We start from the raw sequence: 14,995 nt of genomic DNA, 5'->3' as shown, positions 1-14,995 counted from the left end.
GTTCATGGGGGAATCGAAGGAATTACACACCACGAGTCTGATGATGGTGACTACGATTTATGTGAGGTTAGGTTTACCCACAATGTCAATCTATTCATGTATGTTGGCCTATTTCGAAGTTTTGTTGGCCGAGGAAATACTTTCAATAGATCATGTAAATATGCATTTTTAAGAATTATTTCCTCCCACCCACTTTACAGGAAATTTTGATTCAAAAACAAAATAAAGGTAAATAATATCTAAGAAAATTATATTTGAAAATACTTTTTAATTACATATTGGTAAAAAGCATGGATGAAGGATAAAAATAATTGTTTTACTATCTTACACAAAAAAAAAAAAAAAAATGCTGGTAACGTGTTCTACCGGATGGGATAAATCAATGGAACTAGTCTTATAGATCACTAAAATATGATACTGAAAGTTTGGAAGTATCCAAAGTTTAACATGCATAACTTTGATAGTTTGACTTTCCAAGAGGCACACACATTGCTTTAAGTTATATATAGATCTCGTCGGTTTTTTTTGGAGAGAAAACTTTCATCTTTTTCCCTGAAGAAGCCGTTCATTTTCAATGTCTTTACCTCAGTTGTGAGTGCTAGAAAAGGGATGGACATCAGCCTCCACTTTTGATGCCCCCCCCCCCGCGCGCGCGCGGTGACGCTAGATTTGGCCTCATTGCTACTCTACTCACACTCTCTATGTGGGCCTTACGTGCTTCCTCACCACTCCACCTCTCCTTCGGAGCTACAAATTCTAGGTTTTATTGGTTTTCGTTAAGTATCATTTATTTGCTCTGGCGACTATTTTAACTGAAGTTCTTCGTGCCTCCTCATCGTCAGAACCAGATTGATTTTTATTATTGCTCCACCTCCTTAACTCAAGCATGCTTGCCTCTTAGCCTGTTTCAGAAACCACTTTGTGTAGGCTATTTTTTAGCTCCGGGGGAACAAATACTTCAGTATTGAGGGACAGAATATGGATGAATGATCAAAGAAAAACTAATAGTTATAATTAACGTACTTTCAAGAATAAAATAAAGCAGATTTACTCTTAGTTGTAAATATCTCATCAAAATCCTACTTATCCACCCGACCACCATGGAGGAAACAATACAAAGAAGATGTTAGCTTTTTATAATTGGCGTTTGGCAAAAACTTCAATTATTCACACATAAGGAAAAATGCATTTAATCCTTTTGAAGTTAAACCTGTATTTTGATTTGGCTTGCGATGTTTATAGGTGAAAATTGATTCCTCAAAGTTTTAACTGTTGGTCTCTTCATATGTTAAAATTCTGTCTTTCCTTATGAAAAATGTATCATGCGTGTTACACGTGAGTCATTAGCCGATGACGTCTCCAAAATGCTTAAGGGGTAAAGTGTTAAAATAAAAAAATAAAAAATAAAAAAAGAGAAATAGAAATGAAAGCTATTTCCATTTGGTGAGAATTGGGTGGTTTCGCCCACGCCCATTTTGCCACTGTTACCCCCAAATGGTCCATAGAGTGATTTTGACTGTCGCCAAGATGAATGAGTAATTTTATTAAAACTGAACCCAGCCAAATGAAACAGCACCCAGTTTACATGCCATCCTTATTATTATTTTTGTTCTGTTTAAAAAAAATTGAATTTAATGTTTGTTTGTTTTTTTTTTTTTTTTTTTCTTTTCAAGATGAAAAAGTTATCGAATAGACAACCTTATCCAACTTTAAAACTTTATGAAAGTCTATTATCACTTTTTAAATATTAAAAGTCAAATCCACTTCCAAAAAGCTAAATGAATCTTCCCGAAAAAGTAAAAAAAAAAAAAAGACAAAAGAAAGAAGGCATAAGATTTTCATCATTTTCGGTGCCGACGGCCGACGGCTAGTGAACTACACCCACTCCCATTACGTGGCGACTATTTCTTCTTCTTTTTTCATGATTTTGCCTTAAAATATATATATCTCATGTATATCTCCCTGTAAATTTGTTCAAAATCACATGCTTTATGCTTAGCGATCGAAGTCCTAGTAATTTTCGAACATTAGAAAAAAAAGATATACATGAGTCTTATACCCTGCAAGACTTATAGATACACATAATATGGGATATAAAAAATAAAATATACGCAGAAATTAAGATGGTTCGACATATAATCTATATTTATACATGTTAAAGTTTTATAGACTATATATTTTTTTGATATATATATGCTTTGAGCACACGACTTTATTTATAAAACTTTATATGTGATTTGAAATATTTTAAATATAAATATTTCTTTAAATTAAGATTAACAAATATCATATAAATTTCTTAATTTTAAGAATACAAAAATAACATTTACCCTAAAGAATTTATATCCAAACAAGACTGACGTAGGTGATGTGACTCACAGTTACAATTTGCGCAGGTGAATATATGCTATCAGCCGCCTATCACAGTCCCAGGCTAAAACGGTCAATGAGCATGGAACCAAAAAATATTAATTTTATGTATAGGGTAATGAATGGTTAATCTTGGATCTAATTAATTAACTAAATTAGGCAGATCAGTATCATGAGTAAGGTTGATTAATTAGAAAGTAAATCGATTATTTATTTCTTAAAAAAATAAAAATAAAATAAGAAGCCAAAATTAGTTTGGTGTTAATAAAATTCTATTCGACCCAAAAAAAAAAAAAAATGGTGATCTTACCAAAGGATTTATCTTAAGAAATCTTACTGGATTTTGTATCTGCAATTATAAATTACCAAATAATTCCTAATACATGCAAAAAAACATGTCTAATAAAACATTTACTGTATCAATTAAACATTTGGGCCCTTCAATGATTTGAATCCTAAGCTGATATATGAGAGAGAGATCTAGAGAGAGAGAGAGCATCAGGAAGAAAAGACAAAACTACACAGACAGAGAGACAGAGAGACAGAGAGAGAGAGAGAGAGGGAGGTGGGTTTGAGGATTGTATTATGCTTTTTGGAAGGATTTTTTTTTTTTTTTTTTCCTTTCCGTATTTTTTAATATTTTTTTTAAAAAATGTGATGTATTAATCTCTAACACGTCACTAAAAAATTTAGTGATGTGCCACAAATTAATTATCATGTTATTAATCGGTGATGTTTTAAAAAAATGTGTACTATAAACATGTCACAAAACACAATTTTTTGTAGCGAAGGAGAAATATCGTTGGAGAATCATTTATCAAAATATAAAATACTTTGGATATCTCTTTCCCTGTTTTCTCTGATGATCCATGTTTGGCCGCGTGTTCTTCGCTTCAGCCATAGGTTCTCAATCACCAAACCCCAACTTATTATTATATTCCATGTGCAGCCTAATTATCCTTATAAATACGACTCCATGCTTCATGGACTACTAGTACTACACCCTTTCTTCTTATTTTCTGATTCATCTTCCTCTGAACCTAACGCGTCTCCTTAATTAAATGTTCTTTTCCAATCCTTGCAGAACTCTTCCCATGGGTAACTTCAGTTTTTCTGTATTTTCTAATCCTATATTAATGCATTACACTACTGCCAATATGTAGTCCTTCTTCCATCCTTTGCTAATTTTTTTACCTCTTTCTTCTTCTTCTTTCTTCAGATTTTATCATTTTTGCAGTTTCATGACCGAAGTATACAACTCAAGCAAAACAGGTATATCTATTTATATTTATAATCACAAGTGAGGAAACTCAAAATATATTGCATTCTGCACTTATTAATTAATTCTCGTGCATGTTTCATCGATCATCTTAATAATATTATATGGAAAACAAAACTCTACTCTATCTTGACCATTTTGAGAATTTACAGCTTGATCACTAATATAAGTTTATTTCTCACTTTGTCCTTGCAAACTGTTAGGTTAAAATGCAAGAAAGAATTTCTCCTAAATAATTTCAATTTGTGCAGGCCAGGGGTAATTAACGTGGACAAGATCAACATATAGCTACTTAAATATATATAACAAGAACATCTTTGAATTAATTGGACAGATCGACTCACATGAGATAGCTGTATTAAGCTCTGACAGTAAAAAGTTAGACGGTACTTATGGAAGGTGCAAGTTGCTTATTCATGCATGGCATGACTGATTTTCTATGATTACTTTACAACATTGTTTGATAAACTCAATTTATTTCTTTATAATTTTATATATTATTCTTATAATCAGGCTTGAGAATACAGCACCGATCGATGGATCAGGAACCTCCATTTGGAGAAACCTACAAGACCCTTTTACATAACTCCTCTCTTGGTGAACCAAAAGATGAAAATCCACTTATAGTTGAGGAATGCGATCTACCCTTGATTGATCTGAGTCAATTGAATGCAGAGAGAGACAAGTGCATCAAACAGATTACTCAAGCTGCAAGGGAATGGGGTTTCTTTCAAGTTGTGAATCATGGAATTTCTCAAAAGGTTCTTAAAATCTTGAAAGATGAGCAGACGAAGGTCTTCCATCTTCCCTTTCAAAAAAAGATTGAAGACAACTTTTTGAACTTATCAGCCAATAGTTACCGTTGGGGGAACTCAAAGGCTACTTTTCTAAGGCATGTCCCTTGGTCAGAAGCCTTACATTTATCTCTCGCAGATATATCAAGAATGGATGAATGCAAGAGTACTCTCAGGTACAAAGTTACAAACCTTTCTTTTTTTTTTTTTTTTTTTGAGTCGTTTCTATATTAATTTATGGTAATACATCAAAAACTTTAATTAAAGTATTGATTTATAAGGTAAAAATTATTTAAAATAAGATGAGTACTTTAGGATATGACAATATGGAAATTAAGGAGGGTTTCGTGTCCTGATCCATCATCATATATAGCTTAATGGTGTGAAGTATATATATCTGCGCATGTAAACCCAAAAGTTTCATTAAATATTATTGTTTCTTACCATGGGGATCCAAATCATGTCCACAATATATATTGATCATCAAGATGGGCACTAACAATTAAATAGTATATATTTTCAATCTTTTATGCTCACTGTTTGTTATAGAATAGACCATTGCATATCTTAATTAGTCTTCTTTATGGGTAATTCATTGTATATATCGCATTTTATCGTTTAAAGACTTGTGAAATCCAGTACTTCTCAAGCATTGCAATTGTTATGATAGCAAGAACATTGTTTTCTTAAATTTTCATTAATCTTCAGCATACATAGTTGAGAAACCCTAGATTAATTACATGCAACAGTAGTCTTATTTCTTTCTTTCTTCTTTTCTTTTTTCTTTTTTCTTTTTTTTTTTTTTAAAAAATTATCTTATATACATAAGTCCTAATTCTGTGTCCTCTCTTTATTTATTTTTATTTAATTTTATCTTTTGTAGACGTAGGACGTGGGAAAAAAAAAAAATCCAAGGGTGTGGATATATATCCTACCACATCAGCTAGCTGTACACTAAACAGTTACATCTCACTAGCTACTTGTTCATCTCTGCCCCTTCCTGAAAAATAGATATACTGTACCTAAAAACAAAATTAGAGATAGTATATATCGCCTGTCGAAGTTGAAAGGAAGGCAATGATGATGTTATCGTCCATATGGGTCACCATCAAAATTTTTAAAATTATGACACCCTAACAGCGAAAATTTCAGTGGGTTTAGACTTTGTACTTTTTACAGGTTTGAGAAACTGACTTAATTGTAGGGGTGAAAAGGCGGGTATTAATGGCTAGTCATCTTAAAAGTGATTAGTAAAAAAATTTAGCGATTAGCAGTTATTGAGTTTTTTAAAATCGCTAATCGCCTTTATTATATAATATATATTTATATAAATAATAATAATAATAATCATCATATTTATACTTATAACATGATCAATTGACCATTAAATCGCAATTTTTTTTTAGATAATTAAATCACAATTTAAATATTAATATATTATCATTATAATTTATATGATTATATCAATGATCAATTGATCATTAAATCATATGATTATATAATAACAAATTATACATATATAATATGACATAAGTCATAAGTATACGAGTTCATATTAATACAATAATTAAGTACTTAAAGACTTAGTTTCAATGTATGTTATAAACTTATAAGTCCATATATGTTCTAAATTATAATTATACATATATGCATATTGAATAATATAAATGCATAAGATCAATACTTAATCGTATGATTCAATGACAATTCAAATACTTAATCAATTTAATTATATTATTCAAGTACAATGATAATGTGATTCGGATAATATCAAATTAAGTAATTGGTATTGGATTAAACTATGTGTTACTTATAACCACAATTTAAAGTATTAATGTATCATCATTATAATTTATATGATTATATCATATGATCACTTGTACATCATATGATTATATAATAACAAATTATACATATATAATATGACATAAGTCATAAGTATACAAATTCATACTAATACAATAATTAAGTACCTAGAGACTTAATTCCAATGTATGTTATAAAATTATAAGTCCATATATGTTATAAATTATAATTATACATATATGCATATTGAATAATATAAATGTATAAGATTAATACTTAATCATATGGTTTAATGACAATTCAAATATTTAATCAAGTTAATCGTATTATTCATGTACAATGATAATGTGATTCATATAGTATCAAATTAAATAATTGGCATTGAATTAAATAATAATTTTCTTACATGGGCGGAACTAGCATTAAGAGTTTGGGAGGGCAAAATTAAAAAATTTAGGGGCAAAATTTTTATTCTTAAAAAATTTGAAGTACTTTTTTTTAAAAAAAAAATTTGGAGACTACATGGCTCCTTGGGGGCTGGCCCCTCCAAGGGGCCATGTAGTTCCGCCCCTAGTTACTTATAACCACAATTGAAGTATTAATGTATTTTATATATATATATATTATCTTTTCTTTTTTTTTTTTAATACAAATAGATGTAAATTAATGTAGATTTGAGGTCAAATATTTTAGATTTTTCAATATGGGCTATTTTTTGAGCAATTTGGCTCAATGTGTATATAACAAAAAATAAAAAATAAAAAATGGTCCAAAACTGAAAAATTGGCTCAAAGGCCCAACTTTGAAAAAAAAAAAAAACGGATATAACGGGCGGTTATATGTTTACTAACCACTAACCGCCGGCTAACCGCATAGCAGATGCGGTTAGTGAAATTTAATAAGTGCCTAGGCGATTACGGTTAGCAGTAACCGCCTTTTTACCCCTACTGAGCAATGACTCTAGTGAATAACGACCAATCAAAGTGCAAAAAATACCATGGAAGAATACTCTAGAAGTCCTTAGCATTTAACCTTCTATCAAATCATTATTAAGGCATATTTCATTATTAAATAGCTTTCTATGTACACTTGCCATTATGGATTTTAATGAAAATTGAGACGCTTAGACATAAGATCACGTCAAACCCGATAAAATAGCTCACATTTGCATATGTCACCTCAACTTGACACATGACCAAACCACAAAACTAAGAAAAAAGAAAAAAACAAATGAGGTGGATGGGTGGTCACCCCACCACCCTCCCACCAACAAAAGTGGTGGGGTGCATATTGCTCCCATCGCCCGGGCCTCACATGCACCTTTTACCCGCCAATGAATTGGGGGGGGCGGAGTGTGGTCATCTTGCCCACCCACATTCATTGGCGGAGGGGTGCCCCACCCACCAACATATATATAAGGGCGAATGGGGCAACTCTGACCTCACGCAGACCCTCCACCCAGGGGGTTGGGGAAGGGGTGATCTTTGCCACCAATGCTCATCGGTGGAGGGGTGCCCCACCCCCTTCTTTGTTATTGGGTGGGGCGACCCACCATTGCCCTCTTCCAGTGGGATTGCCCGTCTACCCTAGCATAGGGGGAATGAGGTAATGACCACCTCATCACTTTTTTGGTGGGGTGGTGCCTTTTTTTTCCCATTAATTTTTTATTTTATTTATTTATTTGCTATTTGGTTCTTCATTTTTATTGTCACATGTGAAGCTGAAGTGACATTTCTGTACATATGGAGCTATTTTATTTGATCACATGTGATCTTACGTCTATGCGTCACAATTTCTTTTAAAATCCTTAACAACAGGTATATAGAAGGAGCGATTTGATAGCCGAGCATAGTTTAGAGTCTTTTAATAAATTTACACCCTATAGAGTGATTTCATAAAATGTTAAACTTCATGAACCTCTACAACATTTTTGTTCCAAAATATTAATAAAAATAAAAGTAAAAAATGCAAAACCAATCCTATTGGTTTACCTGATTTACATTTATCTCTGATTCTTCATGTGATATCAAAATAAATTCAGAGGTCCCTGAGAAATGCCAAAAAAATCATTTATTTTCTACAGTCAAATTCCATTAAAACACTTCACGAATTCAGTTAGTGTGCCAAGTCAGTGCCAATAAAATGACGACACATGTCATTCTTAATAAAAATTATGTAAATATAAATATATAAGAATTAAAACTAAAAAAATTAAAAAATTAGCTTTTTTTTTTTTTTTTTTTTTTAATTAAAAGAAGAAGAAGATGGTGATTATAACGCCCCTAAAACTGGCATTGACCAGCTTAGCAGGGTTACTGACAATTACCCAAATTTAACCAACTGGTGGCTAAACTAGCAATTACCCCAGCATGGCAGGGTTACTGTAATACCCCAGTTTATCGGGGTATTACAATGACTCAGCGATAGTGGCCCCTAGAGGTGGTTAGGGGTGGCAGCAAGTGGCGGAGCCAGGATTTTGGTTTAGAGGGGTTAAGATTAAAAAATAAAATTGAACAAAAATTTATTAAAAATATGGACAGAGTTTTTCTCCAAACTAGCTAGGTTGGAGGAACTTTCTCCAACTCAGTCTATAAAAATGACATATGTCATTTGAAAATGTGAGATGCACATTTTTTTATTAAAAATGTGCATCCCACATGTGCATCCTACATATGGATAAAGTTGAAATAAATAATATTAAAAATTCATGTGCATCCCACATGTTATTAAAAAAAGAGACACATGTCATTTTTATAGACTGGGTTGAAGGAAGTTCCTCCAACCCAGTTTGAAGGAAACCTCTGTCCTAAAAATATTAAAAAATATAGTTAACAAAATAAATTAATTAAAAATTTATTATTTTTTAAAACATATAAATGTAAATTATAATTTATTTTTGCTCTTTATATTCATAAACAATTAATCTATATTGACCAATTTAAATATAAAAGTGTAAATAGACATTTTGTTATTTAATAATAAATTAGTGTAAAAAATTGATTAAATACCTTTCAGAAAAATAATTAAACACTTTATTTGAATTGTTTAATGGCGTGAAGAAGAGAAATTTGGCTGATTGAATTTGCAAATCACAAGTTTGAAATCATCAAATCGCAACATAGTTTATGAGTTTAGGTTTTATTTTTTTATATATATGTAATATGTGTCAATTGTTAACATGTTAAACTCAACTCAAGTATCAAGGTATAATTTCCTTGTCCCATTTCCCATATGATGAAAAAAAAATATATATTGGGGTTGAGAGGGGGGGGCATGTGCCCCATGGCTCCACCAGTGATTTTTTGGGGGTGTGAACAGAAAGTGAGAGAACTTAAATTTGGAACTTCAATGCTATGAGGCTGGCCCGGCTGGGCGAGCAAAGAGAGTGAGTTAAAGAGAACTACTAGGGGAATTTCATTCGATTTACTTCATTGGAAAAAAGACAAGATATAGTGATCGCAGATAGTGGTCAATCGATGGCCAAGTGAGGTGGCGGTGGATAGCGTAGGCTAGTAGCCTGAAACTATGAATTGAAGTCATGTTAGGGAATTCAGAAAGGAGAAAAACAACTAATAGAGTAGAGAAAAGCCCTAGCTGCTCTTAGTCTTAGGAAACAAAGGATTACTCTACTGAAATATTATTCTGAAATCGAAGTACTGAACTAAGCCCACAAGTCGGGCTTAAATAATTGAGGAAAACTGAATTAATTATACATAAAATCAAACGGCAAATTAAAATAAGGATTCTGCTAAAAATATGGCGATTTCCAATAATAAAATCTCTACTAAAATAAGAAAATAAATATTTTTTTTAAATGAAAACGAAAAAAAAAACTTAAAATGGTGATTCAGAGGGAAAATGTAGATTTTGAGCCCAAAAATGATGCTTAGCGAGCATAGCCCGGTGGCCAAATAGTGTGCACCGAAAAAGAACATTTCAGATTATGGTCTTATATGCGATTCTAATACTTACTAAAGTTATGTCCAATTTATTGCACATTGCACAACATTGACCTAATTGCGGGTAATTCTGCCAATTCTTGCAATTATTGTGCTTATCATTGTTAAAATATTTGTCGCTATTAATTCAGGATATGACAACTCAACATTTGCCGATTCTTGCACTAATATTATCCGTCAACATATTCCAGCATCATTAATTCAATATACTTGGTGTAAGGATCTATTTCTTCAAAAAAAAAGAAAAAGAAAATTCTTTGTCTCACTACATTTTCTTATTTTCTTTCTTTGTTCAGATCAACCATTGAAGCATTCGTGACAGTAGCTGCCTCTCTGGCTCAAAGCTTAGCTGAAATTCTATCACAGATTTTAGGCATCAAATCTACATATTTCCAAGAGAACTGCCCACCAAACACCAGCTATCTTCGACTGAACAGATATCCTCCCTGTCCATTTCCCTCCAAGGCCTTTGGCTTGATGCCTCACACCGACAGCAGTTTCCTTACAATTTTGTATCAAGACCACGTTGGAGGATTGCAATTGATGAAAGATGGAAAATGGTTTCGTGTCAAACCAAATCCACAAGCTTTAGTTATCAATATTGGTGACTTATTTCAGGTAACATAATCTTAAGTATGTATATTAATCATGCTTAATTAAGTTATATATTTTTAGTAAATTAAGGAAACAATTTTATTCAAAAGAAAGATCTAAGGGCAAATCATGGGAGAAATTAAACCCACTAAACACATTAGTGATGTCATATTTTTCCACTCATAATAAAGCTAGAAAGACGCACGAAAATGGACAAGTGATGTGACAATGAGGAATAGGATGATACAGGATACTGAATAGTCTCAAGAACAAGACAGCGTAGTTGGAATATTGAAATGCAAAGATAGATCATTTGGTACATACCTTTGTTTGTATTTGTATATATATATAAATATATATATAAAGATCCATGTTGAGAGAGAGCATATTCGGTGACGCAGGCGTTGAGCAATGATGTCTTCAAGAGCATCAAACACAGAGTGGTTTCCAGTGAAGAGGTTGAAAGGTTTTCTGTGGCGTATTTCTACTGCCCCTCCAGTGACGCGGTGATACAAAGCTGCTGCAGTACAAAGAGGCTGCTGCCGGCTGTGTACAAACACTTCAGCTTCAGAGAGTATCAACAGCAAGTGCGAAAGGATGTTGAGGCTACCGGAGACAAAGTAGGGCTCACAAGGTTTCTCTTATGATCATATGAATTTGAAGGATATTGTATTTACTTTTACTAGTAAGCTATAGTAGTACTCATCATGAAGATGAAGTGGAGAATTAATATAGAGAGTTCTTTTAATTAATTAATTAATTAATTTGCATGTTTTGAACTTCAGACAGTTACCTTACTGACAATCAAATTATTAGATGTGATCTCTTGTACTTGTTTTAGACTCAATGTATTATTCTTGTTGGTCGACTTGATCGCTTGTACGTGGACAGGTATGGAAGTTGAAACGTGCATGCCATTAATCCACCTATATTTAATGGCCGCCGGTGTGAGGTTGCCTTAGAAAATTGAGGTTTTGTTCGTAAAACTTTTCAAAAAATTTTTATCGTAAAACTCGTTGTATTCTTCAGTCTTTGTAGAATAAGTTATATATATATCAACCTCCATAGCCATTAGCCAGTTCTCTATCTTTCCTCTTCTGCTAGCTGTACGTTGAGGAATATCTGCTAGAAACCAAAAAAAGTTGAAAGCGTTGCAGTGAATGATGAATGGGGGACAAGAAGCAGAAGACGACAAGTGAATTGCGCATGACCGTTGGTCATATTTATGCTTTCTTTTGGGACATCAGATCACGTGGACTTCATTGAATAGAGTGTGTTGGCTCCCTCAAGCCTCAGCTAGTTTGTTGTTTTGCCCTCCTCACTTCTCAGCCACTAATTTCTTACTATTTATTGTTTGTTTTTTGTCATCAGGTTGCCGACTACATCGAAAGACAACCTTTAGTTGACAGAGCATAAACATGCGTGTACGATGAAATGACGAAAACACACACACACACACACACACACACATATATATATATATATATATATATATGGAAAGAAAAACAAAAACTAACATGTCTCTCTTCTTCTTCTTTTTTGTTAAAACAATATATATATATATATATATATATATATATATATTAAGGAAAATGTTAAGGTCACAACATAAATCCAATTTATAACCAACTTCTCTCCTACGTGTCATTTAAAAAAAAAAAAAAAAAAATTGATAGAGAAGATTTTGAGATTCTGAAAATTTGGAAAAAAAGACAATTTATTTGGTTTAAAATTAAAATTTTTTTGTATACGTAGGAGATAAGTTGGCCATGAGTTGGGTTTGTGTTGTGTCAATATCAAACCTCATATATTAAACACCGACAATGGGGCTAATGACGTTTGAGGGATAAGATCTTTACCCTCTTTTAAAAATAAATAGAGCATTTTTTTTTTTGGACATGTTGGCACAATGGGAGGAAAATAGGAGAGTGAGATTCAAACTAATAACCTCTGCTTTATAAAATGTGATCCTCAACCGATTGAACTAGCATTTGAAGACGTGAAACCTTTTGTTTGTCATAAAAAAAATTAAAAAAATTAAAAAAAATCCTAAAACTTCAAAAGGTCATAACTTTCAACTTGGGTGTTTGATGGGGTAGTCACAGTTGCGATGTCACCAACGCTTCCCGCCCGCCAAATAATCATTTTTCATTTCTTGGACTTTGTATTTTTGGTCTGTTTTCAATTCCATTTCTTCATGTTAAATATATTGAAATAAAGAGAGAAAGCAGAGATGAGAGAGGAGAGAGAGAGGAAGCACTTAATTAGAATTACATTGTATTGAGTATGATATAAGAAGTATTATATTTAAATTGAATAGAGTAAATTGTATAGCTGCTAGTTAATTAAACTAGAAAAAAAAATAGATCTTTTACTTAAAATTTGGAGAAATTTTAGAGGGGTCATTGATTAAATCTAACAAGGAAAGAAATAACATAGAATATAAAATTTTCCCACAATAATTTCTTAATTATACCAAAAGCCCCCAAAACTAAACAAAACCTGAATTACTTAATGCAGCAAAAAAGATAAAACGACAGAAGGAAAATAATCTTATGGATCAGAATCCTTTAGGATTTCTGGAGTACTATTCAATATCGAAAAAAAAAAAAATTTCTCACATTTCAACAATCATTTTCAAATTAAATAGTTGAGATTTTTCTATATCAGTATTTGTCACTTTAATATTTATGATATTTTTCTGTATTTTAAAAGTAATATATAGCTGGAGATGTTAAAATTAAATAACTGCAGGTGAAGAATTTGTTTTCCAGTGTTCATAGCCAAGCCCAACTTTAATATTAGATACACAAGGATAGGCCCACAATATTATTGTTTAGGGGGCCCAAAGCAAATATTGGCTCTTAGTGGGCTCTGGAGGCAGCATCTTGAGCTGTAATTTTTCCGGCTGCTGAAAATGTAAGGTAAGTCCGCTTCGAGAATATTGGGCCATACACACACAGCTCGAGCAATGCCCATCTTCAGCAATAAAGATGCCGATTGGGCCAACTCTGAACCTTTATTTATTTATTATTATTTTTTGATATGTCTACACGAGAAGGATTTGAACTAGTGACCTCCACCTCATGATATATGGTCTTCAGTCGATTGAGTTACCCCTTGGAATAACCTTTATTGTTATTAAATCATAATAATATTACGCAAAAAATTGGGTCATGTTAAAGCAGTACCTTTTAAAACATCTAGAACATTTTTTCTTGGTTGTTTAACAAGAAAACATGATTATGGGAGGAAAAGTTGAGCTTTTTGAAGGGTTTGGTGTGTAATTGTTGGAAAATTGCCGCGGGGACTTTTATTAAATTGCTTTATGCTATTTAAAAGTTATCAATTTACTCATCGAGGTTAGAACCGTTATCAAATAACTTTTTATGTTAAATGTTTTACTGTGCTAACACGTTATACTCAATCAAAAGAATATATGTATCCCGTTTAATAAATGAATAAAATTATAGAAGGAAAAAAAATAAAATTATAAATATAAATATAAAAAACAAAAAAAAGAAATTTGAAGTGGTTCAACCACTCACTCAAACCAATATGAAGTCGTCCGACAATCATCCCTATATATATATATATATATATATATATATATATTTTTTTTTTTTCTTTTCTTTTTGTATTTGTATTTATATTTTTATCTTTATCTTTTTAATTTAGTATTCATATTTTAAACTAAAATAGGGCAATACCGTCTTCTAATTGAGTATGACATGGTAAAATCGTTAAAAATTTAACGAAATGATCTATTTGATAACTGTTCTAAACTTGGAGGGTAAATTAATATTATTTTTTTAACCTTGAAGAGACTTGATAAAAGTCAGCATCTCTTGGACCAATGAGCATTTTTTCCTCGTCCTTTTTTTGGGGGCATAGTGACTGTAGTCAATGGTGGGTAGATGAAGACAAATAGACTTAAGCTTGCAGTTGAAGTTCAAGTAGCGAATAGACTTATCAGGTAAATGTACAGCATCTTCAATGTTTTCTATAAATTCAGGCCAACCCTTAGTAATCAGGCTGGCAATATTTTATATTTCATTAAGAAATAAAGACTTGTGGAAAACTGTTTTCATGGGGCGATGAGAGAGAGAGAGAGAGATTTAAGAATTCATCTGGAAAGGGTAAATTCCTAAACATCCATTGGAGTGCTGGGCAATTACGAATGCTAAGACATC

At 32.0% G+C, this 14,995-nt stretch overlaps 1 protein-coding gene across 1 annotated transcript; it reads left to right on the top strand.

Annotated features, from left to right (window-relative positions):
• Nucleotides 1–4,185: 4,185 nt before the first annotated feature.
• LOC132173621 (gibberellin 2-beta-dioxygenase 8-like) lies at nt 4,186–11,588 on the top strand. Its single transcript, XM_059585160.1, has 3 exons — nt 4,186–4,619; nt 10,505–10,826; nt 11,204–11,588. Exons 1-3 carry the CDS (start codon nt 4,186–4,188, stop codon nt 11,447–11,449), a joined length of 1,002 nt encoding a protein of 333 aa, XP_059441143.1. The 3' UTR covers nt 11,450–11,588.
• Nucleotides 11,589–14,995: the final 3,407 nt, after the last annotated feature.

This window comes from Corylus avellana, chromosome ca3, assembly GCF_901000735.1.
Source record: "Corylus avellana chromosome ca3, CavTom2PMs-1.0".
Classification (NCBI taxonomy): Eukaryota; Viridiplantae; Streptophyta; class Magnoliopsida; order Fagales; family Betulaceae; genus Corylus; species Corylus avellana.
This window is presented reverse-complemented; position numbering and strand designations above follow the sequence as displayed.